This window comes from Salvelinus sp. IW2-2015, linkage group LG10 (genome assembly GCF_002910315.2).
Source record: "Salvelinus sp. IW2-2015 linkage group LG10, ASM291031v2, whole genome shotgun sequence".
NCBI classification, from domain to species: Eukaryota; Metazoa; Chordata; class Actinopteri; order Salmoniformes; family Salmonidae; genus Salvelinus; species Salvelinus sp. IW2-2015.
The window spans coordinates 12,889,250-12,915,928 of NC_036850.1; the positions used below are offsets into that span (position 1 = coordinate 12,889,250).

The window sequence follows — 26,679 nt, forward strand, 5'->3', positions numbered from 1 at the left end:
GGAGACCGCACACAAGATGTACGGCCAGGTTATGTTCAGATTCTGGAGCAGACCTATGCCATTGGAACTGATTAAAACAAGATTTGTGATAGGGCGATATTTATTATGTATGAGGTGGTTGACAGGCAGGTTATTGCACTGTAGCTATAGTGCAGCTAGTGAGGCCGTTCCCTTCCCCCTGCTGGAGACCCATCCCCCAGCCACAGCCAGACACCTTGAGCTCCCCTCTCCATCTCCCACGCCCACTGCCCTCATTCAGATCCAGCCGCGGGCGCGCGCGCGCGCACACACACACACACACACACACACCTCTTCCTGTCCTCCACCAAGCCCCTCTCTGTGTTCTACCATGCTCACCCCCTGCCCAGCCAGATGGTGAGGTGAGGGGAGATCCTGTGTGTGTGCCCTGCGGTATGGGATGGCAGAATGCTGATACACACCTGCTCCACCGTGGTGTGCATGTGTGTTATGTGTCTATGCTTGTGGTTGTGTGTGTTCTCTTTACTGTGTTGTTGGAGAGAAATGGGACAGGCCACATAACTGGATTATATTGGAAGCAAGCACATATTGTGCAGAACAGTCACTGACAACAACAATAAAAAATCTAATGCCCATGTTAAATTGGGTGACTGTTTGTGATTTTACGCAGCAGTTGTAGATGTTTTGCAGAATGCTTTCAGTGTTCAGGTACTGTGATTAAGGCTCACTGAAGTGTTTGAAAACATCAGATTCAGGCTGGATACTTCCTCCTTCCTCGGGGCAGAGATTTGTTTTATCCTGTCAAACAAATGGATATAATTATTATTGAATTACTGTTTGCTCAAGCTGATGTGTAGATGTTCAATACTAATCAGGACTTATGATTGTGTTGTCGCTGTAAAAATAAGGATTGCTGAGTTATGTAAATATGAAATGAGAGCAATTTCATAATCTTTCATTTCATAATCCTTACCATGCTTCGCTAAGTAAATGTGAACTGTCAAGACTATAGTGGTACTCAAGACAACATGTTGTCCTGTGTGTATTTCACAGAACTCAATTAATGTCTAATAATAGCATGACCTTATTTTTTTCACGTTACAACTACTCCTTTCTCCGACCCATAGAGAAATGTATCGGACTGTATTACTAATGTATGTTGGCTGTAGCTCCCTAAGGAACCGGTCCTTTTTTTTCATTTCTACTGTCTGCTTGGAAATGTTTTATTAACTCTCTGTTGCCCGCTGGTCCCTGTTTAACCCCTGGTTTCACCCCCACAGATGACCAACGGTGCGGAGCATCCCAGGAAACAGCAGCGTTCTGACCTCAACGTGCCACTGGAGAACAACAATGTCCCGGAGGTAAACTGTCTCTGTCTGCAGTCCAAACTCATTGCGACAGATGATATTATGTGRAATACATAACAGTATTATTACTGTCCTGTGCTTGTCCTTCAGAGCCCGTGTCATGGTTGTCAAGAGATTTTCTTCAGATTATTTATCATCATATCAAATCAAGCTTAATTTATACATCAGATTTCAGACATGGAATGCAACACAATGTGCTTCACAGGAAAAACTAATAAAAACAATGAAAATAAAAGCTGTATCGCAGAGCTGTTTGCTTTGCTAGTTAGAGCCTAATGTTAGCTAGCTACCATTGAACCTGGTTGGTTAGCTCCCACCAGATTCATGCAGGGTAGTAACGACATGATTTGGCACTATGTTCATTGTTGTTTAACTAGCTAACTTTATCTGGCTGGCTTGTTAGCTAACGTTACGTGACGTGTGTGATCTTCCACGTTGTTTACCTAGCTAGGTTCATTGTTTACCTAGAGTTGAAGTCAGAAGTTTACATACACCTTAGCCAAATACATTTAAACTCAGTTTTTCACAATTCCTGACATTTAATCAGAGTAAAAATTCCCTGTCTTAGGTCAGTTAGGATCAGCACTTTATTTTAAGAATGTGAAATGTCAGAATAATAGTAGAGAGAATGATTTATTTCAGCTTTTATTTCTTTCATCACATTCCCAGTGGGTCAGAAGTTTACATGCACTCAATTAGTATTTGGTAGCATTGCCTTTAAATTGTTTAACTTGGGTCAAATGTTTCGGGAAGCCTTCCACCAAGCTATCCCACAATAAGTTGGGTGAATTTTTGCCCATTCCGCTGACAGAGCTGGTGTAACTGAGTCAGGTTTGTAGGCCTCCTTGCTCGCACACGTTTTTTCAGTTCTATAGGAATGAGGTCAGCTTTGTGATGGCCACTCCAATACCTTGACTTTGTTGTCCTTAAGCCATTTTACCACAACTTTGGAAGTATGCTTGGGTCATTGTCCATTTGGAAGACTCATCTGCGACCAAGCTTTAACTTCCTGACTGATGCTTGAGATGTTGCTTCAATATATCCACATATTTTCCTACCTCATGATGCCATCTATTTGTGAAGTGTACCAGTCCCTCCTGCAGCAAAGCACCCCCACAACATGATGCTGCCACCCTGTGCTTCACGGTTGGGACGATCTTTGTCCCCATGTGCAGTTGCAAACCGTAGTCTGGCTTTTTTATGGCAGTTTTGGAGCAGTGGCTTCTTCCTTGCTGAGCAGCCTTTCAGGTTCGTTTTACTGTGGATATAGATACTTTTGTACCTGTTTTCTCCAGCATCTTCACAAGGTCCTTCGCTGTTGTTCTGGGATTGATTTGCACTTTTTTCACCAAAGTATGTTTATCTCTAGGAGACAGAACGCATCTCCTTCCTGAGTGGTATGACAGCTGCGTGGTCCCATGGTGTTTATACTTGCATACTATTGTTTGTACAGATGAACGTGTACCTTCAGGCGTTTGGAATTGCTCTCAAGGATGAACCAGACTTGTGGAGGTCTACAAATTGTTTTCTGCGTTCTTGGCTGATTTCTTTTGATTTTCCCGATGATGTCAAGCAAAGAGGCACTGAGTTTGAAGGTAGACCTTGAAATACATCCACAGGTACACCTCCAATTGACTCAAATGGTGTCAATTAGCCTATCAGAAGCTTCTAAAGCCATGACATAMTTTTCTGGAATTTTCCAAGCTGTTTAAAGGCACAGTCAACTTAGTGTATTTCAACTTCTGACCCACTGGAATTGTGATACAGTGAATTATAAGGGAAATAATCTGTCTGTAAACAATTGTTGTAAAAATTACTTGTGTCATGCACAAAGTAGATGTCCTAACCGACTTGCCAAAAATATAGTTTGTTAACAAGACATTTGTGGAGTGGTTGAAAAACGAGTTTTAATGACTCCAACCTAAGTGTATGTAAACTTCCGACATCAACTGTAGCTTGCTAGCTACATGTCTTAAGCTAAAGTGTACAACACCCGTTGAATACGGCCGGTGTCAGTAAACGTCGGCAAAAAAAGCGTAATGAAATTGTTGCCAGCAGAGCTGCTTAGGCTGTTTTCATGTTATCCAGAGGTAAACAAATAATCCGCCAGAGTGTCAAGTGTGCTCTCTAAACTCTCCGAGAGCGAAACTAGATGGGTGGGGCTAAAGCTTAAGAGGGCGTGAACAATGCTGAATGGGTGTAGACAAAGAAGAACTCTTYACTAGATACCAAAACATTCAAAGGCCATTTTCTCAAAAGTGAGTTTACAACTTTATCAACTTTCAAACCAGAATTACTTTCCCATTGTTTCTCAAATCCAGTGTATGATATATCATTTTGTAGCTGTGAGTCTCTACTTTTATCCAATGTAAAAAACACAATTTCAAATTTTGTTACGTAAGACCGAATACAGGTGGTGAGTCACATATTTACTACACAACAAACATAAGATATATCTTTTTTTAAATGATACAAACTGAACAACTAAAAGGAAAAGCAAAGCAAAGAATATGTGTTTCAAGATCTCTTGATCTCTCTGGCAGGCTATTCCAGAGCCTGTGGGTATAATAACTAAAGGCTGCCTCTCCATGCCTCGTTAAAAGGCCAGTGCCAGAGGATTTATGAGGATCAGTGAACTGTGTTTATGAATGAATGAAGTCCCTGTCTCCAGGTAACACAGTGTAGTTGTCCAGTTTTCTTAAGGAAATCACCACTGTTATTATTGTGGACATTTCTCTCAGGGACATTCTATACAAGGCTGCTATCCTCATTCCCCACTCCCATTGCTCTGAAAGGAAGGGGAATTGGCTGTGCCCTTTTTTGACTCTGCAGTCAAGCCACTGGTTGAGAGCAGCAAGCTGTGTGTTTACATCAGGGAAACCACTCAACCTTGACCTGACCGTTCAAGTGACGCTCAGAGACAAAGCCCTCTCTCCCCTGCACAACCCAGTCTTATCATCCTAACACTGTTTTGTCTGGCCAGGCTTTCATTCACACACCAGCACTAAGGCTGGAGAGCACAGCCGAACTGCAGAGCGAGGCACATCTTCACTTTAAAGGTCATCTAGAATGATATGGTAGCATTTAAGTATTGTATATTTGCGGGAGGCCACTATGGCATAAGTGTACTAAGATATACTAGGAAGTTGTTTCCCTTTAAGTTATTAAGTGGTTTGATAGTGCTCCTGGGCCTTCCTAACAGACTGTAATGAACGGCCACACATATTTCAGCCTGGACCCTCCATTTGAGTGGCATGTCTTTAAAGTGATGCCCATTACTCAGAGTGCTTTAATGTGCGGCTCTCTCATTCAGAGCTTTGTGGAAGTATTGATATACAGTTGTGTTTCACATCTGAAGATGTAGGCATGTCATGACCYTGCATGTTAACACGGACCACTGTTTACAATCAGGTCGATGCCATGAAGTTGCACTTCCTTTGATCTGTACTATACACTCTTAGAAAAAAAGGGCTCCAAAAGGGTTGTTGTCCCCATAGGACAACCCTTTTTGGTTCCAGGTAGAAGCGTTTTTGGTTCCAGGTAGGACCCTTTTGAGTTCCATGTAGAACACTCTGTGGGAAGGGTTCTACATGGAACCCAAAAGGGTTCTACCTGGAACCAAAAAAGGGTTCTTCAAAGGGTTCTGTTCTGTGGACAGCCAAATAACCCTTTTAGGTTCTAGATACCACATGCTTTTCTAAGAGTGGAGAACACGTCTATGTATTCAGTTCTTGCATCGTTTCTTACATTTTCTTCCTTATCTGTTCATTAATAGGGTTTGTATCGATATCATAGGCTACTTTGAACTGATGTTCAAAAATGTTTCATCTTCTTTGACAGACTGAAGCTTTTGGAGTTTGTTGGTCTGTTGTTTGTTGTGGAAGCCAAAGGCCTTGCAGAGAGGCGGGTTTTCCTTTCAGTTTCATGAAATGAGAATGCATATTTCATTCCGCTTTACTAATTCAGAGAGTTCAATCAAGACTTTCTGTTTTTTCAGGAAACAAAGAAGGCTGCATCTTTCCCCAGCTTTGTTGATGGTAAGGCACCTCTGCGTCTGTTTATCTTGAGGGTGAAATCAAAAGACAAAAATGAATCAAATTCACAACATCAAAAACAGATATTCCCTGTAAGAGACTTATATCACTTTGGGTGCAGRGATCTGCTCATTCCAAGAATATTAGATTTGTCTCTCTAATTCAAGCGCCTTAATAACCACTCAAAATCTAGTTGCAAGATGACAGATCATGGAGTATTAAGGAGAGAAAATAATGAGCTTGCAGCTGTTACATGAGATCAACATGTTGAGAGAGAGAGAGATCAACGAGTCTGCATTTGAAAATTAAGACAAACAASAAAGTAAATACAAATGATAATGTACATTTTTCACTATCTTTATTTGTACAATTTACCTGAGAGCCATCATGTCAGAYGTGTCAGTGAGTTAGTCGTCAATGTGGGAGGGCTCTATCTAAGCAGGCCAGACCCAGGCCTCTGAGTATGTTTGGTTCGAGATGTTTTCAAGGCATTCCTCGCCAGGCCCCTGTCACCACTGGGCAGCGAACAGCAGGGCTTCCTGGAGGCTGAGCTGGTTCTTTCTTTCACTCTCTCTGATATCATGACAGTGCATTGTATCCCTCAGAGGTTGTCACAGAGTCTACATCTACATATCACACGGCCACATGAATCCCCTGGTGCCTCTCTCAGCTCTCAGCTCCCTGCCCACCCGTGGCCATTTTACTGCTCAAGCCTCCGCCGTGATTGTTTCTCTGCATAATACCCAACAGCTACAGAATTTGAGTGTTTGATTTATTCAAATTGTGCATACAGAAGGCTAACAATACTCATACGTATGTGACCTTTCAGCTAGAACAACACAGTCTTTGTTTTGCAAGAGAAGTATGATCTAATAGCGTTTATCTTCTCCTTCTCCTGCTCCTTCGTTTCTCTGCCCATCCATTCTCCCTGTCCCTCTCTGTCAGTTCCGGGGCCCTGTGAGCCAGAAGATCTTATTGATGGCATCATCTTTGCTGCTAACTACCTGGGCTCCACCCAGCTGCTCTCTGAGAGGAACCCGTCCAAGAACATCCGCATGATGCAGGCCCAGGAGGCTGTCAGCCGGGTCAAGGTACGGACAGACAGCAGACAGGCCTTCCATCACACACACACACTTGCACAAACACACACGCACACATAGACACATGCGCGCACACACACACACACACACACTGCACCACCCGTTTCAAATCCCGCAAACAGCTTCCCTTTCTTCGTTCCTTTTCATATGGATGTTGTTTTGATCTGGTATATTTTCACTGTGACTCTAGGAACTGTTTTGAAAGATTCAGAGTGAAGGGTGTCTGATGTGTTTGTTTACACCCCAGGAGACAGTGTCCAATCTAGTAGTATTATTGCTACTGTACTGTAGGACGCAGTGGTACTGTGTAATCATGTTCCTCTCCAGTGGGTTAGTTTACAGTCCTTTTAGCTCTGTTTACAACCCACTGTTTGATTTTTATACTGTCAGGATTTAATGATGCCCTGTAGAGGAAACAACACCCTAAGGTATTCATCAATCATTTTTCATCTTTCTAGTTCTAGTATATCTTGAATAAACTTTATATTCGTGTTTCAGGCATATATAAAACCTGATTGAGACTTCAAAGCTTGTACAGAGTATTGGCATAACCGCTGGAAACCTTTTTAATTAGCACTCTAAGTGGAACCTCTTGCTGTAGATAGTCTGCAATCTGGCAGACAGAAATGCAGTTTTATAAATGGACTTCAAATGTGAGTGCAAGGTGCTGGTCTTTTTAATTCAAGTGAGGTCCAGATTGGCCTATTAAATCCACATGGACGTCAACGCTGTTTATCTCCCCAGTCAGAGCAGTTTGAGATTTGGCCAGAATTAGCAGTCCATTTGGGCTCCAGTTGGGCCAGATTGGGGTAATGTGTCACATGGTGTTGGTAATGGATTGCTGGCTCACAGAGGTTATGTTTCCCCTTCCATTTCAGTCCCATTTTCTACATGACTTCTCTGCTATGAATACTGATGGGGAGCAGCCAGAGAGGATGGCCATATTCAAAACAGACTCCGCCACTGTGCATTTCAATCACTACACTACTGGTTGGCTCTCAACTAGCTGTGGAGTTATGATTGCTTTTGGCAGTCTAGCTTTTGAAAGGCCATTTATGCAAGGGCCGTTTTCCCCTCAGTCTGATCACCGAATGATCACAAATATAGTATTTGCACGGAATGTTCTTGAGTGAGTTCATGTGTGCTGACAATGTATTGTTGAGACCATAGACAAGGAGGCGCTGTACATGACTTTAGGAGCTATACCTATTGGATCAAAGAGAATACAACCCGAGATGATACACCAGATGTTCATGAGTTGTCCAGGCACCATACGTTTCCTCTCCCTCTCATGAAAATATGGGCTGGGCTGTATCATGAATATTTTATAACCTAACTCGGTGGTCCACTGGCACTTGGCTGGGATCTACTTTTAGAAACATCCACCTGTGGCAAGGCCAGCCAGTCACTGCCGAGCAGAGATGGGAGTGTATGTTAGCTCAGTGGGTCAAATTGACCCACCGCTCAGTGTGACACAGTGGCACACTCTCTTGTCCAGCAGCAGTCTGCTTCAGCAGGCACAAGACTGGGGCAGGTGACCCTCTCATCTGAGACAGCTGCCAGCCTTTCCCAAAGGAAAGCTGGCAGCTCTTTTGGAGGGATATTAGAGTTGTGATGGGCCCTTGCCTCCCTTCCACTGCTGCTGGGATCTGGCTACATCCATCCCAGTGACAAAAACAAATCCTTCCGTTCTCTCGCTACCATCAAAGGCCTTTGAAGATGATACCATGGCAACGCTTAACTGAGCGTTTTTTTTCGTCATTATTTTTACGTTGCCTGTTCAGCTGTGGAGGAGGCCATCGGGAAGCATGCCACTTGTTCTCTGCTCTCATCTGAGGAGGAACTACAGATTATGTTTCTCTCCACAGATGAATTGGCATTATGTCACTCTGGAGGCAGGGGATCGGGCTCTGTTATGTGTTGGTAGCTACCAGTTCTTCACACACCAACCCCTGAACACTGGGACTGGGCAGGGTGCTCTGTGCTGCCTGCCTCCCTCAGTTTCATTTTATGGTTCTCATAAACCCACAACCCACACACAGATTAATTACACTGCTGTCCTCAATATTTAGTCCACTGCTACAGAGAACAAAAAAAACGTAACATTGCAGGTAAATCGCACGCCGTCGTAGGTTTTATTTCTACAGATCTTCTTTGGCATGCTCCCCTCATTTTGATGTCAAATTTATGCAGCTTCATCGCCCACTCCTTTTTCTGCCTGCCTTGATTTGATGCAGTGGGTGTAGCTGGATGTAGCTGGAGGACTGCCTTGCATTAGGAGGGCTGAAGGTGGTGCAGTAAATGTGTAACAAACAACCCAGGATCATCCCTGAAGGCCGTTCTCTGCTCTGCTTCCCATACGAACACAAATAAACTGACTAGTTGCAGCACGCAAACATCCAACTTGCTCGACCGTCTGAGAGGCAAGATCTTGCCCTCTGCTCTGTCTTCCAGCAAAGGGTGAAGCGGTAGAGAGAGTGCTGACCCTTCCTCTGCTCCTGACTGGCTGGCTTGCAGAGAGCTGTGGTACCAACTCTCTCAGGCAGCCGTAGTAACGGAGTCTATCTGACTGATGATGGATGGGACTGGAACAGATGAACCAGCTTCAGCTCAGGGCTCACAAACAGAGGTCCTTTATGTGTCTGGACTTCAGCACACCCTCCTTCTGGTCCTGTGCAGTTGACCTACAGCGTTAAAGTCTTTTTGTGGGGCTCAGTGTTGGGAAAGGGGATACCTAGTCAGTTGCACAGGAGGTGTGAGATTAACTGAATCTGAATCTTAACTGAATCTGAATTAACTGAATATGTATCGTAACTGAAACTGAATCAACTGAATTAACTGAATATGTATCGTAACTGAAACTGAATCAACTGAATTAACTGAATCTGTATCTTAACTGAATCTGAATCAACTGAATTTACTGAATCAGTGATTTCTGGTCAGCCACCCTACAGTAGGTTTCTCAATGTGTTGTTTTTAGACCATTTGAAAACCACTCAGTCACCAACTGTCAGTTTTGACATCCCATTTCTCAGGGGGATGGTGACGGATGTCAATACAGGACTAAATCATTGTGTTGCCTTAAATTACATGTCAAGTCATCTCAGGATGCTGGGCTCTGCTGTAATTCCTCACCATTTTCTGAAAGAATGTGTTGTGGACAGGAAAGGTATGCCAAGGATGTCTTGCCTTGACTTCACATTTGAACCTGAAGCCCTTTGACAGAGTATTTGCATATGCTACACTCAAGTTCCTTTTTTACTTTGATATTAAGGTGTGGTATCAACTCATTTTTGCATGTCTTTATGATTTGCTGTATTCAAAAGAAAAATAGCAATTATGATCCTTTTAATTGCCGTTTTAATTTGTTTCTGCAGAACACAGCTGTGCCATCGCTCTTCTCCCTTTTCAGAGCAATGATACACCTGCTGTTTGATTTAGTTATTGTCTCTTACTTTCTTTTACTTTCTTTACTTCCTGCCCTCTGTTTTTGCCGCTCCTCCCGTCCCGTGTCTGACGACCCTGTTCTGTCCCAACGTCTCCTCCCAGAGGGTTCAGAAGGCTGCCAAAATCAAGAAAAAGGCGGTGTGTAAAAACAATCTGATCTGATAAGAACAGAGAGAAGGGCCACCTTGACTCCACCCTCACCCTCCGGCTCCCTGTTCCATCTGTCTGTCTGTCTCATTCTGACTCACTCTGAGCCGTGGAGTTTGAGGAGGTGACTTGAGTTATGATGAGAATATTCATATCCCACTCCATCTGATTACCCTGCATGCATCACTGAGAGGCTGGACTGTGTGAACTCCGGGAACATCCCTGCAGCTTGTGCTCTGAAAATCAGAGCCAGCAAACATGAAATCCCTTGATGATATTGATGATGCAAAGAAATATTCTAGCCTACACAGAATTACTACAAATTATAATTTAATCTATTAGACATATCATCAAATAAATTGCTTCATTATGTATTGCATATTTTAAAAACATGTACATTATGCTGCTCATTATACACACATCAGTCCTTAGATAATTAACCTAAATCAAACGTGATTGAATTAACACGCAGTGCGTGGTGATTAGCGTGAATGCAAACCACATGCCTGGGGCTGGTATTCACACACATCCGGCAGCTTGTAATGGCTTAGCTGCCATGTTGTGCCTACTCTCATCTGTGCCAACTCTCAACACACCAACATCATGTCAGACCTATTGATGTAAAGCCCCAGAGCCAACCGGGTCCCTCTGTGACTATATGACCTGCCCTCATTCCCGCTGCCTCAAATCTGATCTGGATGCYGGCTCTGTCTCTCACAGAGATGGCTGTTTTTAATTCCATATGTATTCCATGCAGTCCTGCATGCGCAATCACATGACCATTTATCATGAAAATGAATATTATTAATCACCTAGTCCCCATTGTATAGATATAGTAGCCTTCAGAGACCCATTTTGTGTGGAACAATTTGAGCATGACCACCACTCAATAAACAACAACAACATCCTATGGCAATGCTACTAACCAATTCTTTCATAGATATCAATGTGTTACAATGTGTTATAATTCAGATTATGAAATGGAATATGAATGTACATTTTATGGCTGTTCTCTATGGGTGTAGCCTTAGTCCAGCACTGACTGAACACCTACTGTAGGCTTGCCAGGGGTCCGCCGGGTGCCAACCTACATGATTTATGAAATAGCTTTAAAACTGTGTGCAGCCTGTTAACCGTGGGCCCTTGGTGAGCTCTCCTCAGCCCCCAGCCAKGGTGCTTAGAGAACGGGCACCCGGGCCGCTCTCTCCTGCCTCAGGGGGGACTCTGACACGCCTGTCTCTCTTTTGTCTCCGTCCAGAGCCCAGAGGGGGACGCACAGACACTGACAGAGGTGGACCTTTTCATCTCCACCCAGAGGATCAAAGTGCTCAACGCAGACACACAGGTGAGTAGAGGTCCTGACTCCAGCCCTGACAGGACCAATCAAATGCAGTGGGGCCATAGCCACACAACTCCTCTCGGTGACCTTTGTGACAGATTTTGGGTGATAATTTATTTATTTAATATTTATTATCTGATCTCACTCTGAGCGAGAATAAAAAATTAATGAAATGTTAAAGCCAGAAAGCCTCTATAGACAGCTGTCAATAAAGTGGGACGTAGCAGGAAGATGAAAGCTAGTTTTAAACACTGGGTTTCCCAACCCATTTGATTCCCAACCCATTTGATTCCCAACCCATTTGTTTCCCAACCCATTTGATTCCCACCCCATTTGATCCCCAACCCATTTGATTCCCACTCCATTTGATCCCCAACCCATTTGATTCCCACCCCATTTGATCCCCAACCCATTTGATTCCCAACCCATTTGATTCCCAACCCAATCCATCTACAATAGTAATTAGTCAGAAATCATCTCGCCTCCAAAGCCAAATTGTTTAGGACATACATGCTTGACACATGGCTTTGAACAATAATGCAGTTATAAATGAGGTAGAGTGTAGCACTTTACTCTTGATGTCATGTCTTATGGGAAACAAGATTTTCCAATGTGAGAGGGTCAGCCGYAGTGTTAACAGTGATGTCTCTGGTGTAGAGACTAGAGTGCCAGCTGACTGACTGTGAACAGAATGTGTGTCCCTGTCGTTGAGTTGCAGTCCGACTGAACAGAACAGCAGTGTGTGGGCTGGCTGCCTGGCACAGCCTACTGTAATGTGCTGCAATGCAGTGTCTCTCCATTCCACTCCCTGCCTGGCACAAGGCTACCTGCTTCCCGCAACCATCAAGATGGAAAAAGTCTGGATTTATGGGGGTTGGTTAGTTGGTGAGATTGAAGTCAGAACTGCTCTTCCATAAATTGCAACACGATGGCATTTTTATGTGATTTTTCTTATTTACAATACCAATTCTACCACTTCCTAGATGGAATAATGTCATATTCCATACACACTCAGAACATTTGTGCCGCGAATGAAAATGTAAGAGCAATCCTATTGAATAATCTTTTTAAATAATCCCCAAACATACCTCGGTTCAGCCCCTACTGTCTGTGTGTACCAGAAGGGATGAGAACATTGGAGAACCCCAGTTTGATTAGAGGTGTGATTCCCACGCCTTGGTCTGCTACGGAGCATATGGGCTGAGTGGAAATGCATGGAGTTCTGCCACTCTGCTGAGGCTGCTCACCATGAGAAAGGTGAAAGGCTGTAGGCGCAGCATGCACAGACTAATTGGATCATTAATTCTGCTGACGAACTGATGATGTTTCGCTGAAGAGCGTGCAGGACGGAGCTGAGCGTACAGGACGGAGCTGAGCGTTCCCGCTCCTCCTACGGCGCTACCAGACACTCGTGTGAAGATAAGCACCTTGTCATACTTCGCCTGAAGCTTGCAAAACACACTGTGTGTTTATTTTACTCAAAGCGTCAATTGTAATACAGTTGTTAGGGTCTAATTCTCAGAGTAAAACACTCAACGGACATTTATGAAAGCTTAACCAAGTTTATTCTGCCCATACAGCTGCATTCAGAGAAAAACATTTTCACACAAGCACTGATATTTAACCGTTCCTCATAGGCTGAGTCTCCTCCTACCCATCTGTACAAACATCATTCTTTACTGCTAGGCAGGACACTAGTGATACAGGCCATAAACTTTTATTTCTCCCTTAAGCTATCCTGACCTCAACCCCCCTTCATCACTAATCTATGGCTCTCTCCCCTTATCAATCCCTGCCACATGTAATCGCTTCCCTTCACTCAACACATTCCAAGCTTAGTTGCCCCCACTATATACCTTCCTCCATTAACAATTAACTGGTGTAGACCCTCTAAACCTCAGCACTCAATCAATGACATGAATAAGTATATTTCATATTCTCAGAACCCAACACAGTATATATTTTAGTATTTTTATACTGTGTATTAGTACACCTGTTACGGTGTGTTCGGTCATCATGATACCCTGTTTGTTATTCACATGCATCTGTCTACGAGGGAAGGTACTAGTTGTTCAGTGTTTGTTGCTGTGATGGCGTACACAGGAAACTATGATGGACAACGCCCTGCGCACCATCTCCTACATAGCTGACATTGGGAACATCGTGGTGCTGATGGCGAGGCGCCGCATGCCGCGCACAGCCTCCCAGGACTGCATCGAGACCACACCCGGAGCCCCAGAGGCCAAGAAACAGTACCGGATGATCTGCCACGTCTTTGAGTCTGAGGACGTAAGTGAATGTGTGTAAATGTCTGTGATCTGCCCCTTGAGGCTAATCTCAAATGGTAGAATGGATCAGGACCAGGTGAAAGGTTATGCACAGGACATGTTTCTGAATGTAGAGGTAATGCTTTGTGACTGATTCAGAGATTAGTCACAACAACACATTATGAACGACATGTTCACCAGTAACACCCTCTGATATGTTTAGCTGGGAGGATCCACCTCTGATAGGCCAGTCTCTCTGCCTGTCTCCTCCCCTAGCCAGCGTGCGTCTGCCCCTGCATTGCAGTTGTCCCTCTTAATCGCCATTTCTCCATGTCTAATTAGCTGGTGTGTTATAAAGGACGGTCAGTCTGAGTGTTGACACGAGTCATTTAGCCTCAGCGCAGAAGGGACAATGATATATTTCAATGCCTCTCCCAACAGTGTCTTATTACTGTCTACCTATTACATGGTAGGACTGATCCTTGATCTACTGGTCTGGATAAGGGCAACGACTGGCTTTACTGTCCTCGTTCGTTATGGGCAGGATTGGCTGAGTTAGGGGTAGGGGATTCCTACAACTCAAATAGCAGGTTGTTTATATTGCCCTGACATTTCTACCCCTGCCCCTCGGGCCAGTGCAGAGACGTTGCCAATGTGTGATATGCTGTCTGTTACAGTAATACTGCCAATTTTCACCYACACCACAGTCCAGGATGTGCTTCATGTGTCTATCAAAGCCCAGCATGCAGTTGGATGTTTGTTAACAGGGCAACCACAGCTTGCTTCCTTTGAAAACATATTATTCCCTAAAACTGCCTGAGCAAAGGTAGGAGGTAAATATAGGGAAACTGGATGGGATAGACACATCCCTAATATCATATGATATGCAATTAGATGACTTTCCTTTTCTTCTCCTCTTTAGATCAGCTTTTTACAATCAATACCTTTGCCATTTTATACGGAAAATGAAGCAATCATTGCACCAATGATCCAGGCTTCATGATGCTCACCACTTTAGCTGTGCGAACATGTTTTGGTCCATTTATATGTCAGTAATGAAGACATGACAAATAGGTTTTGACATTTAAATTCAATTTTTATTGGACCTCAAATAGTACTTGGCAACAGTGAAGCAATGCCTTATGTGCATTGATTCATACCACATAAATGAATATTGATCTGCATCCCCCAGTTGCTCTGTGATGTGATTCTCCACATTGCTGTCACTGTGACAGTGTATTGGAAGTATATTGCTTCTGCCAAATGCATAGCTGGTTTTATTCATAGAAATATAATTACTAGAAGGGAAAAACCCTCAGACCACAGACATTTGACTCATAACACTCATGGGTAAATTCTATTTTCATGGCATTATCCTCTCTTCTCATTGGCTCTCCAGGCCCAGCTCATAGCCCAGTCGATTGGGCAGTCATTTAGCGTGGCTTACCAGGAGTTCTTGAGGGCTAACGGCATCAACCCAGAGGACCTGAGTCAGAAGGAGTACAGTGACATCATTAACACGCAGGAGATGTACAACGATGACCTCATCCACTTCTCAAACTCTGAGAACTGCAAAGAGGTTTGGCTCTCATTTAACTGTATGAGGTAACTGTATAATGGTGCCTCAGATGCACTGTACAATCCACTTCTCTGAGGACTTTTGGATGCTCAGTCTCTTGCTTAGTAGGAAAGAATCTCTGATGAGCAGTGAGGCAGTCTAGTTCTGTGGAAGTACTGCATATGGACTGAGCCAATTACCAGAGAAGCTGACAGTGGTCTTATACCCATCTGGCCCTCCTTCCGCACGTTGTTTCGGTTCTTCCGCTACACCATTATATTTCTCCCTGATTTATTTTTCTCTTGCCCACAATCGCTTTGACTAGAGGCACTCATCACTCTCTCTATCTCTCTTTCTCTCGCTATTGGCTGGCTCCACAGCTGCAGCTGGAGAAGCATAAGGGAGAGATCTTGGGCGTGGTCATAGTGGAGTCTGGCTGGGGCTCCATCCTACCCACGGTCATCCTGGCCAACATGATGAACGGTGGGCCGGCCGCCCGCTCCGGGAAGCTCAGCATCGGAGACCAGATCATGTCCATCAACAACACCAGCCTGGTGGGGCTGCCGCTTGCCACCTGTCAGGGAATCATCAAGGTACATGGACAGGGATAGAGTTCTCGGAAGAGTCATTAGTGGTTATTATGGTGACATTACATTAATTGTGTAAGACTACATAAATTCTGTAATTTGATCATAATTCTAATGTAAAATAATCCACTGACTAAACCCAGTGGAGGTTGCAGTACGCCCTCTGCTCTGTCCTCTTATACACATCTAGATGTGTATAAGAGACAGCCCTCTGCTCTGTCTGACCACTGTGTTTGTCCATCAGGGCCTGAAGAACCAGGTGCAGGTGAAGCTGAACATTGTGAGCTGTCCCCCTGTCACCACCGTGCTCATCAAGAGGCCAGACCTCAAGTACCAGCTGGGCTTCAGCGTCCAGAATGGGATTGTAAGTACGATCAGATCAGGCACCACCGCTTAGCCCTGTGTGCAATGTCAAACCATGAACACAGTACAGTAGTGTTTTCATTCAAGTCATCACTCAACGGCAAAAGGCCTTGACCACTCTTCTTCTGTCTGTTTTTGGGATACTGTGTTCTCATGTGTAGGTTGAATAACACAGGCTGAGATAACAATCTGTGACTGGTTGAAAAATGTTTTTGATGAGATTCTGGACTATATCAATGTCTTTGTCCAATGAAACTTCAGTTCCCTCAGGAGGATTTCAGATGACGTTAACTGAATAGGAGAAGACAGCCCCGTAAATTATGAAAACCTTTTTTTGTTTTCTCCTCTCAGCTGGTACAGTCTAAAGAAACCAATTCTGAGGAAAATAATATTGTATCAAACGATATGACAAGCTGTTAGCCTGTAGGTCTGTGCGTATGTGATTGCATCATGAGCGTTACATGCTTTGATGAAAAAAACATGCTGCGCACGCACACACACGTATTTCAGTGTGTTCCTCATACCACTTTATTCAAGTCTCTGCTGTATTCAAGTTATCCTCTGTGGCACATTGCTTCTATGACACAAATTGTCAACTCCTTAGAGCAATATTCATATAGTCTGACAATATCCCTTCAAAATCCTATAAAAAGAATAGATGTAATTACTGTTATATCTGTCGTTGCCCCGAGGCTGAAGCTAGGAGCTTTATTGCCTTAGCTTATCAGCTCGGTGTCAACTGCCATTTTCCTTGCTACTGCATACAGATGAACCTTACAATGTCATTCACAGAGCTCAAATCTCCCCCTGGCCTCTCCCTATCAGGATCACACGACCAAATCCATGAACTATCCTTGACATTTTAGCAATACAACTGTTCCAGAAGATTTAATGGAACAACGTTGCATCATTGCTTTATTCCCCTATAGAATTACCCCTGTCTTGTTGCCAATGGAGGTGAGTGACTGCCATGAAGGATAACCTTCTGTTTGTCATCTTCACCCACAGATCTGCAGCCTGATGCGTGGGGGTATTGCTGAGCGGGGGGGTGTCCGGGTTGGCCACCGCATCATTGAGATCAATGGCCAAAGCGTGGTGGCTACAGCGCATGAGAAGATTGTCCAAGCCCTCTCAAACTCTGTGGGCGAGGTGAGGTTCAGTTCAGATAGAATTCATAAAGGAGCTCAGAGGACACCACAATCAATTAGAATGAGAATTCACAAAACTAGATTACTGGCCAAGGCAGGTACMTCTTTGAAAGAGGAATGAGCATAATATGCATTCATCAATACAATCATTAGGCTGTACGTGTGTGCCTCTAAGCTTGATTATTTTCAATAAAGATATTGACAGATAAAATAACAAGCGATAGATGCAAGTGCCTAGCTAAATGTTCGTTTTCTGTCTTTTCCTAAACCAGATCCACATGAAGACAATGCCAGCGGCCATGTTCAGACTCTTAACAGGACAGGAGACTCCTATGTATATATAAACCAAGGACAGATCCCATTTTCCTCCACAGAGGAGCTGTAAGCAGCGGTTGTTTACAGTCCAGTTGGAGAGCTCTGGGTAGACAAGACTAGCAGACTAATGAGTGTATGAGGATGGCAAGTGAGCCAGAGTGATTACCTTTCTTACTTTTGTGTCAATGACTTATCCTTTTCTGAGCTAACATTCATCCAACTGATACTCCCGATATTTTGCTGATGTTAATACTAAAGAGGGTCATCTGGGCAGAAGGTGTTTACGTTATTTATTTGTGTTGTTTGTGATGTTTTTTTGATGCATCACAATGTATTTTTTATATTCACATCAATGTAATATTGTACCTGCATATTGTTTCATTTACTTTTCTTTGTTTTTAATTTTCATGTAAATACATATTTTGCTAATGTGTCTGAAGTAATGGGGAAGGGTCATGGTTGCTTTGTAAATATTTATTGACTTTTCCTGCTGGTTTGATAGCAGGGAAGAGAGTCCTTGACCGCTAAAGGACGATTGAAATCCTGTTGTCAATATAGTTTAGATGGACAATGAAAGGGTATTTGGGAGTGACTTGGGTAATATAATTTAGTTTATATACAGTACCAGTCAAAAGTTTGAACACACCTACTCATTCAAGGGTTTTTCTTTATTTTCGCTATTTTCTAAATTGTAGAATAACAGTGAAGACATCAAAACTATGAAATAACACATACGGAAGGAATCATGTTGTAACCAAAAAAGTGTTAAACAAATCAAAATACATTTTATATGTTATATTCTTCAAAGTAGCCACCCTCTGCCTTGATGACAGCTTTGCACACTTTTGGCATTCTCTCAACCAGCTTCACCCGGAATGCTTTTCCAACCGTCTTGAAGGAGTTCCCACATATGCTGAGCACTTGTTGGCTGCTTTTCCTTCACTCTGCGGTCCAACTCATCCCAAACCATCTCAATTAGGTTGAGGTCGGTTGATTGTGGAGGGCAGGTCATCTGATACAGCACTCCATCACTCTCCTTCTTGGTCAAATAGCCCTTACACAGCCTGAAGGTGTGTTGGGTCATTGTCCTGTTGAAAAATAAATAATAGTCCCATTAAGCGCAAACCAGCTGGCATTGGCGTATCGCTGCAGAATGCTGTGGTAGCCATGCTGGTTAAGTGTGCCTTGGATTCTAATCAAATCACAGACAGTGTCACCAGCAAAGCACCCCCACACCATCACACCTCCTCCTCCATGCTTCACAGTGGGAGCCACACATGCGGAGATCATCCGTTCACCTACTCTGCGTCTCACAAACACACAGTGGTTGGAACCACAAATCTCAAATTTGTACACATCAGACCAAAGGACAGATTTACACCGGTCTAATGTCCATTGCTCGTGTTTCYTGTCCCAAGCAAGTCTCTTCTTCTTATTGGTGTCCTTTAGTAGTGGTTTCTTTGCAGCAATTCGACCAGGAAGGCCTAATTCACACAGTCTCCCCTGAACAGTTGATGTTGAGATGTGTCTGTTACTTGAACTCTGTGAAGCCTTTATTTGGGCTGCATTTTCTGAGGCTGGTAACTCTAATGAACTTATCCTTTGCAGCAGAGGTAACTCTGGGTCTTCCTTTCCTATGGCTGCCCTCATGAGAGCCAGTTTCATCATATCGCTTGAGGGTTTCTGCTACTGCAAATTTTCTTTACATTTTCTGTATTGACTAACCTTCATGTCTTAAAGTAATGATGGACTGTAGTTTCTCTTTGTTTATTTGAGCTGTTCTTGCCATAATATAGACTTGGTCTTTTACCAAAGAGGGCTATCTTCTGTATACCACCCCTACCTTGTCACAACACTACTGATTGGCTCAAATGCATTAAGAAGGAAAGAAATTCTGCAAATTAACTTTTAACAAGGCACACCTGTTAATTGAAATGCATTCCAGGTGACTACCTCGTGAAGCTGGTTGAGATAATGCCAAGAGTGTGCAAAGCTGTCATCAAGGCAAAGGGTGGCTACTTTGAAGAATCTCAAATGTTTGTTTAACAATTTTTTGGTTACTACATGATGTGTTATTTCATCGATTTGATGTCTTCATTATTATTCTAAACTCAGCAAAAAATGAAATGTCCTTTTTTCAGGACCCTGTCTTTCAAAGATAATTCGTAAAATTCCAAATAACTTCACAGATCTTCATTGTAAAGGGTTTAAGCACTGTTTCCCATGCTTGTTCAATAAACCATAAACAATTAATGAACATGCACCTGTGGAACGGTTGTTAAGACACTAACAGCTTACAGACGGTAGGCAATTAAGGTCACAGTTATGAAAACTTAGGACACTAAAGAGGCCTTTCTACTGACTCTGAAAAACACCAAAAGAAAGATGCCCAGGGTCCCTGCTCATCTGCGTGAACGTGCCTTAGGCATGCTGCAAGGAGGCATGAGGACTGCAGATGTGGCCAGGGCAATAAATTGCAATGTCTGTACTGTGAGACGCCTAAGACAGAGCTACAGGGAGACAGGACGGACAGCTGATCGTCCTCGCAGTGGCAGACCACGTTCTGTTCCCTACAAGACAGGAATGTCAGTGTTCTGGCATGGCCAGCGAAGAGCCCGGATCTCAATCCCATTGAGCACGTCTGGGACCTGTTGGATCGGAGGGTGAGGGCTACGGCCATTCCCACCCAGAAATGTCCGGGAACTTGCAGGTGCCTTGGTGGAAGAGTGGGGTAACATCTCACAGCAAGAACTGGCAAATCTGGTGCAGTCCATGAGGAGGAGGTGCACTGCAGTACTTAATGCAGCTGGTGGCCACACCAGATACTGACTGTAACTATTGATTTTGACCCCCCCTTTGTTCAGGGACACATTATTCCATGTCTGTTAGTCACATGTCTATGGAACTTGTTCAGTTTATGTCTAAGTTGTTGAATCTTGTTATGTTCATACAAATATTTACACATGTTAAGTTTGCTGAAAATAAACACAGTTGCCAGCGAGAGGACGTTTCTTGTTTTGCAGAGTTTACAATGTAGAAAATAGTAAAAATAGAGAAATACCCTTGAATGAGTATGTGTGTCCAAACTTTTGACTGGTACTGTATATCAAGCCAATACTAGCAGCAGAGGTTGTACGTTTCATAACGCCATATCCCTTCAGATTTGAACTTTTTCATTTTACAGAAGTTCAATCTGGTCATGACAACAAGTCATGAGGTAAATGTTACTGACGAGTGTGCAGGTGTTTTTTTAACTTCCATATGTCAACACAATGTTTTGGACAGCACTGTCTCTCGCACATTTTAATAACAGTTAATTCAAAACTATAAGCAATGTATGAAACTTGAAAGGGTAGTTTCTATGTGTGCTATGTTCATCTTATGTGTTTCACCCCAGCAGAAACTCAGTTGAGTCGATTGTGAATGTATTGTGTTGTAAGAACTGTGTCCATTGCCATAAGCAGTATTAGAATGTCTGTACATAAAGATAACTTTGTCTAGGATTGTGCTCATAAGTGTCATGTTTAGCCACTGCAAATATCCCTCCTTCTGCTGTGTCGGGCTTCAGCCTTGAGAGAAAGATGAACAATGAATCCCACTGTGACTGAGGAAGCCTTACGACTGAGTAATGCTTTTAACATGCATTGTACTAAAAATTACATTTGAAAAATTTACATTTATCTGTGTGCATGCCTCATGATAGTATCAAATCATTATGTCAAGATAACAATAAAATCTCAAATAAACCCCAATTTCTGTTTGGCTGGCTCATTGGAATATATTTGTTTTACTATTAATTGTGTCATTAGGTTTTATCAGTCAACAGTTTCACATAAATCATTTAAATGTTTTAAGTATTTATTGTATGGACAGGATTTTGATTGTCTCTATTACAGTATGTGCAACACACTGGACTTGAAATACAGTGTGTGAATTAGTCTCTACCTCCTCCTGGTGGCAGCAGCTAGGTACTGACTAGAGGACTAGACAAAAAACAACAGCTAAAATATTTCAATACTTTCTGGTTTATAACAAGATTCAAAGGCTGTATTTAACAGTTTTGCGTCATCTTATAAAAATATGGTAATCAAGTAATTACAGTCAAAAGTAACTTGAAATCACATGATGAAAGAGAAAGCTCCTGTGAGCACAACGTTTTGTCAAATCATATACCTAGTTTCATAGCGTCTCCAAATATCACATTTCAAGAGTGAAAATGTCTGTTTGGGCAACAGGTAACCTGATTAAGATGTATGCCTGAACATAATCAGACATTGAAATCCAAACATTGAAAATGTACAATAACATGGGGCAACATAGACAAATAAGAGAATAATCAACTGTTAGATCTAGAACGCTGTGGTTGTCTATACTGACTCTCTTATTGGTCCTGGTGTTCCCAGTCCTCTCAGGGGTTCTGGTCAGTCTTGTCACACTTGAGCATGATCTTGACCCCTTGTCCCTGGCGTGTGGTCTCGAAGGCCTGCACAGCCTGCTCTAGGGGGAACCGGTGGGTCACCAGGGGCGCCACATTCACCTTCTTAGAGGCCAGCATCGCTATAGCTATTGGCCAGCTAGAATAAGAAGACAAAAACACATTAACAGTTGAGTTATAAGACAACCGATAAACACAACTTGTCGTAATTGTTGGAACATTAGGGACCATATTCCTGAAGACCTCTCATTGTTGGGAAGGGCCTGTAAGTAAGCATTTCACTGTTAGTCTGGGGCGGCGTGTAGCCTAGTGGTTAGATCATTGGGCCAGTAACCGAAAGGTTGCTAGATCGAATCCCCAAGCTGAAAAGGTAAACATCTGTCGTTCTGCCCCTGAACAAGGCAGTTAACCCACTGTTCCTAGACCGTCATTGTAAATAAGAATTTGTTCTTAATTGACTTGCCTAGTTAAATAAAAGTCTACACCTGTTGATTATGAAACAAGTAACATTTGATTTGAAGACCTACGTCCTGAGCTGGCTTCAGGGCTCTGTTGTGTGAGATGAATGGCAGTGTAAAAGACAACAACTTATTTTCTGTACCTGGTTAACGTGAGAGAAGGAGGTTCACTTACGTGTTGCAGTAGCGGAAGACCCCTCTGATGTCCACCTCTCTGAGAGCAGCATTAAGCAGTGGGACAGTGGTCATCGCTGCACCCAACCCCACTAGAACCACCACTCCTCCAGGACGTGTAGCCTGGCAGCAAGCATATATATATATACACACAGTACCAGTCAAAGGTTTGGACACACCTACCCATTCAAGGTTTTTCTTTATTTTTACTATTTTCTACATTGTAGAATACTAGTGAAGACATCAAAACTATGAAATAACACATATGGAATCATGTAGATAGCAAAAAAGTGTTAAACAAATCAAAATATATTTTATATTTCAGATTCTTCAAAGTAGCAAGCCTTTGCCTTGATGACAGTTTTGCACTCTTGGCATTCTCTCTACCAGCTTCATGAGATAGTCACCTGGAATGCATTTCAATTAACAGGTGTTCTTTATTAAAAGTTAATTTGTGGAATTTCTTTCCTTCTCAATGCGTTTCTCACCCCTCCCCCATATGCCATGTCTTGAAATATGCAGACAGACGGATTAAAAGTATGTTTACATTCTAATACTTCTGACAGCCAACCTTCTCCACCCATAACTTTGGACTTTATAGCATTCCCAGAAAGCATAAATCATTATTATTTTTACACTTAAGACATGACTCTGTTGCTGTGCTGTAGGATTTGTGAATTGTCTCTTATATAATAAATTCTATGCATTAGTTTATACTGGATTAAGCGTACATTTTAGTTAACTGTAGTTTCTTTAGTTATGCTCCAACATTCCCTCCATCTTGTGCCAACATCAGGTCTTTGTCTTGGTTGCATTAGTTAGGTTTTTTTTGTAAGAGAAAACTGCAACATTTCACGGTACAGCATTTCCATGGGCTCTAATATCACTCTTGTGGCTGTACTTACATAAATGGCAGTCTGGACACTGCTCTCCACACCGGTGCATTCAATGGTGATATGAGGCTGTGCTCCCAGCAGTCCTTCAACTCTCTTAGCCAGCTCCTCAGGCCCATCCTCTCTCTTCACAGTCAGAGGGAAATCTGCTCCCAGCTCCTTGGCCATGACCAGGCGATCTGCTGACAGGTCTGAAACAGGAAGGACAAAAATAGTACTGTGGCAGTCCCTACTATACTGGGCCAGCACACAGTATTACTCATGTACCCAGATGAAAACCTTTTCACTTCAAAGCCCTTTCAAAAGAAGGAAGTCCCTGGTAGACAATTTAGATTTGAGAGAAACAAAACGGATCCCATAAAGAGTGTATTATTACACCCTGTGCCTTACCAGTTATGACCACCTGTGAGGCACCCATAGCCTTGGCCACCAGCAGACAGACCAGCCCAATTGGTCCTGTGATAGGGAAAAGAGAAATGCTTAGTTTGAATGTGCACATGTTAATTGGAAGTTTGGACACTGCTCTCCATGCCGATGCACTCGATGGGGATATGAGGCTGTGCTAGTAACCTTACAGGATATTTTTCAACTTAGCTGGTCATTGTGAAACTGTGTGCATGAGGGCTAGAAGTGATGACATGAGGGGTTGGTATAGGAAATAGTACGTAAGCCTTGTCTGAGCCAGAAGGGCCCATTGGGCAGGAGCCTATCGCCTGATTCAGTAGCTTGAGGCACCTTGATGTAAAAGTACACTCCCTGGACAGGGCACTAGTCTATCGGCAGGTCTATATAAAAATACAGGGAAATACATCTATCATTAACTAAAAAGCAAGAGCTGATCTTTATTTACATGTGTTAATTGTTTATAAAGCACGCTCGCTTACCAGCAGAGTGGATTTGTTAAATATCAAGTCTGTTACTACAGGTGTTTAAGTTGACTGGGTTTCCCCACTGTTATTATGCTGTGTCAACATGATTCTCACTTTTGTAACTAAACCACATTCTTTAATTTCCGAACTTGCATGGGCATGTTAGTGGAGTGTAATAACCACCATACTTCTTATTGGCTGTATGTTCAGCAAAGTTACATTGATTTTTATTTCATTTCATCATGTCTTGTAGTAGTTGAATGACTGGACATAAAACCTGAATAGCTGCAACTGCAAAATTGTGTCACACTTCATGGGTACAAGCTGCAGTAACAGTAAATAACAGTAACAATTATCGACAGCTGAGCTTTACCTACCTGCCCCACAGATCAGTACACTGCTGCCCAGGGTCACTCCAGCTCTGCGGCAGGCATGAATAGCCACAGACAGGGGCTCAATCAGAGCCCCCTCCTCATATGTCACATTGTCAGGCAGCCTGTTCATACACAGAAACAGAGAGAACTTAAGCAATGTAGGTTTGTCATGTTACCCCCAATGTTCTACAATGGCAGTATGTTGACAGTTATCTGTCCTTGTAGATAAAGTAGAAACAATGAACTCACTTGTAACAGAAGTTGGCACTGTGTTTGTAAAATCTGCACAAATTCCCATCATCAGGGGGTGTGGCACAGAAGAAGATGGTGGGGGAAAGATTGTAGTTTCCTGATTTGAAGAATTCATCTATCTCGCGAGGGACACCTGGCTCTACAGCGACTCTATCCCCTAATTATCCAACACATATGAATAATTGACAGACAATCCAAAGTTGCATTATCTTTTCAGTTTTTATAACTGGTGAACTTTAACCTGCAATAAAAGCAAAACAACATTGAATAAAATGAGTACTTCCTTCTCACATGCTTGCAGTTCTTACCTTCTTTGAGGTTCTTCACTGCTGAGCCCACCTTCACCACCCGACCAGAGGCCTCATGCCCCAGCACCATGGGCTTTTTTACCACATAGTCACCTATGCGTCCATTTTGCCAGAAGTGCACATCCGACCCACAGATCCCAACTGAATGCATCTGAAGCAACACCTCTGAATAAAGGAAAGACAAGCAATTGCGCCACAGGATACACAAACTGTACACAATTAAAAATCAAATGCAGAAATATACTGTACAAGCTGTCTGGATACTACATTGTTTCTTATACCATTTGGACCTGGTTCAGGGATGGGTCGTTGTTCCTGTAAGAAATCAATCGTCACAATTAGTCTGACCATTCGGATAATCAATCGCAATTATTTCTCCTTTAGCGTCCCGCAACCAGCCATTTAAATGACAATTTCTATTAAAACATTTGACTTTTAATGTTTGATTACATTTATGTTAAAAAGTAAGTCAAAATTGTTAATATTATTTTTGGTAATTTAAATGGCTAGCTCCGGGACGAAGCTATGCCATGAGCAGATGAGCTAACTAACGTTGGTTAGCAACTTTGTGATATTGACCGAAAGCTGCAGTTATCATTAAATCTCGATCTGCTTATATCATCATGACAAAGTTTAGAGACTACTTTATTACCAGTCTGAGGTCGCCCTGGGAATGCAACACCACGGATAGGTTTTCTTTTTCCATGTTGTATTTACTCAAAGACAACTACAGTGTGAATAAAATCAAAAACCTTGTAAAATGCTTGTTAGCTCTGTGCAGGGCTCAAAGTTCATGGTCCAGCTGCTTGGTGGGCAGTCGACAAAACAAAACATGTGATTGGAGTATCGTTAGAGAGAACATTCCATTATAGCAAAGAGAGGGTCAAATTGAGCTATTCTTAAAATTATACGAAAAGTGTATTGCTATTTGTATTAATCTAATGTTAGTTATTTTATGATTTATACGTTAATGGTGTAAGGCTATGAAATGAATGCTACAATTTTTATGCTGTTCCTGTCTCACCTGCTGCGTCGCATTTGAGCTAACCCGTTGTGGTAGTCACATGATTGCAGTGCGTGGTAAATGAACCAATCACAGGTCTTGTTTCCGGGGCGGGAATGAGGTTGAAGACACACAGGAAATGTTTCTATGGAGACATATATATACATTTACATTTACATTTAAGTCATTTAGCAGACGCTCTTATCCAGAGCGACTTACATATATATATATACTATACTACATATATATATGTATATATATA

At 42.7% G+C, this 26,679-nt stretch overlaps 2 protein-coding genes across 5 annotated transcripts; one reads left to right on the plus strand and one right to left on the minus strand.

The window, feature by feature from the left end:
* The first annotated feature begins 1,258 nt into the window (after positions 1–1,258).
* On the plus strand, positions 1,259–17,773 carry LOC111969317 (amyloid-beta A4 precursor protein-binding family A member 2). 2 transcript variants are annotated; one of them, XM_023995360.3, is made up of 11 exons: positions 1,259–1,340; positions 5,344–5,383; positions 6,326–6,471; positions 10,030–10,065; positions 11,333–11,419; positions 13,517–13,702; positions 15,080–15,259; positions 15,619–15,831; positions 16,070–16,189; positions 17,197–17,337; positions 17,609–17,773. In XM_023995360.3, the coding sequence occupies exons 1-11, from the start codon at positions 1,260–1,262 to the stop codon at positions 17,678–17,680; spliced, it is 1,302 nt and encodes a 433-aa protein (XP_023851128.1). In that variant the 5' UTR covers position 1,259; the 3' UTR covers positions 17,681–17,773. The 2 variants fall into 2 exon arrangements, with proteins under 2 accessions (XP_023851128.1, XP_070301494.1); XM_070445393.1 differs by lacking the exon at positions 10,030–10,065.
* A 3,718-nt stretch (positions 17,774–21,491) lies between these two features.
* Positions 21,492–26,471, minus strand: LOC111969318 (sorbitol dehydrogenase). 3 transcript variants are annotated; one of them, XM_070445394.1, is made up of 10 exons: positions 26,439–26,471; positions 26,067–26,216; positions 25,696–25,729; positions 25,415–25,579; positions 25,104–25,263; positions 24,858–24,976; positions 24,002–24,067; positions 23,624–23,802; positions 22,720–22,841; positions 21,492–22,225 (listed from the first exon to the last, which is right to left on the minus strand). In XM_070445394.1, the coding sequence occupies exons 2-10, from the start codon at positions 26,118–26,120 to the stop codon at positions 22,060–22,062; spliced, it is 1,065 nt and encodes a 354-aa protein (XP_070301495.1). In that variant the 5' UTR covers positions 26,121–26,216; positions 26,439–26,471; the 3' UTR covers positions 21,492–22,059. The 3 variants fall into 3 exon arrangements, with proteins under 3 accessions (XP_070301495.1, XP_023851130.1, XP_023851129.1); XM_023995362.2 differs by lacking the exon at positions 26,439–26,471 and having other exon boundaries at positions 26,167–26,236; XM_023995361.2 differs by lacking the exon at positions 26,439–26,471 and having other exon boundaries at positions 26,067–26,236.
* Positions 26,472–26,679: the final 208 nt, after the last annotated feature.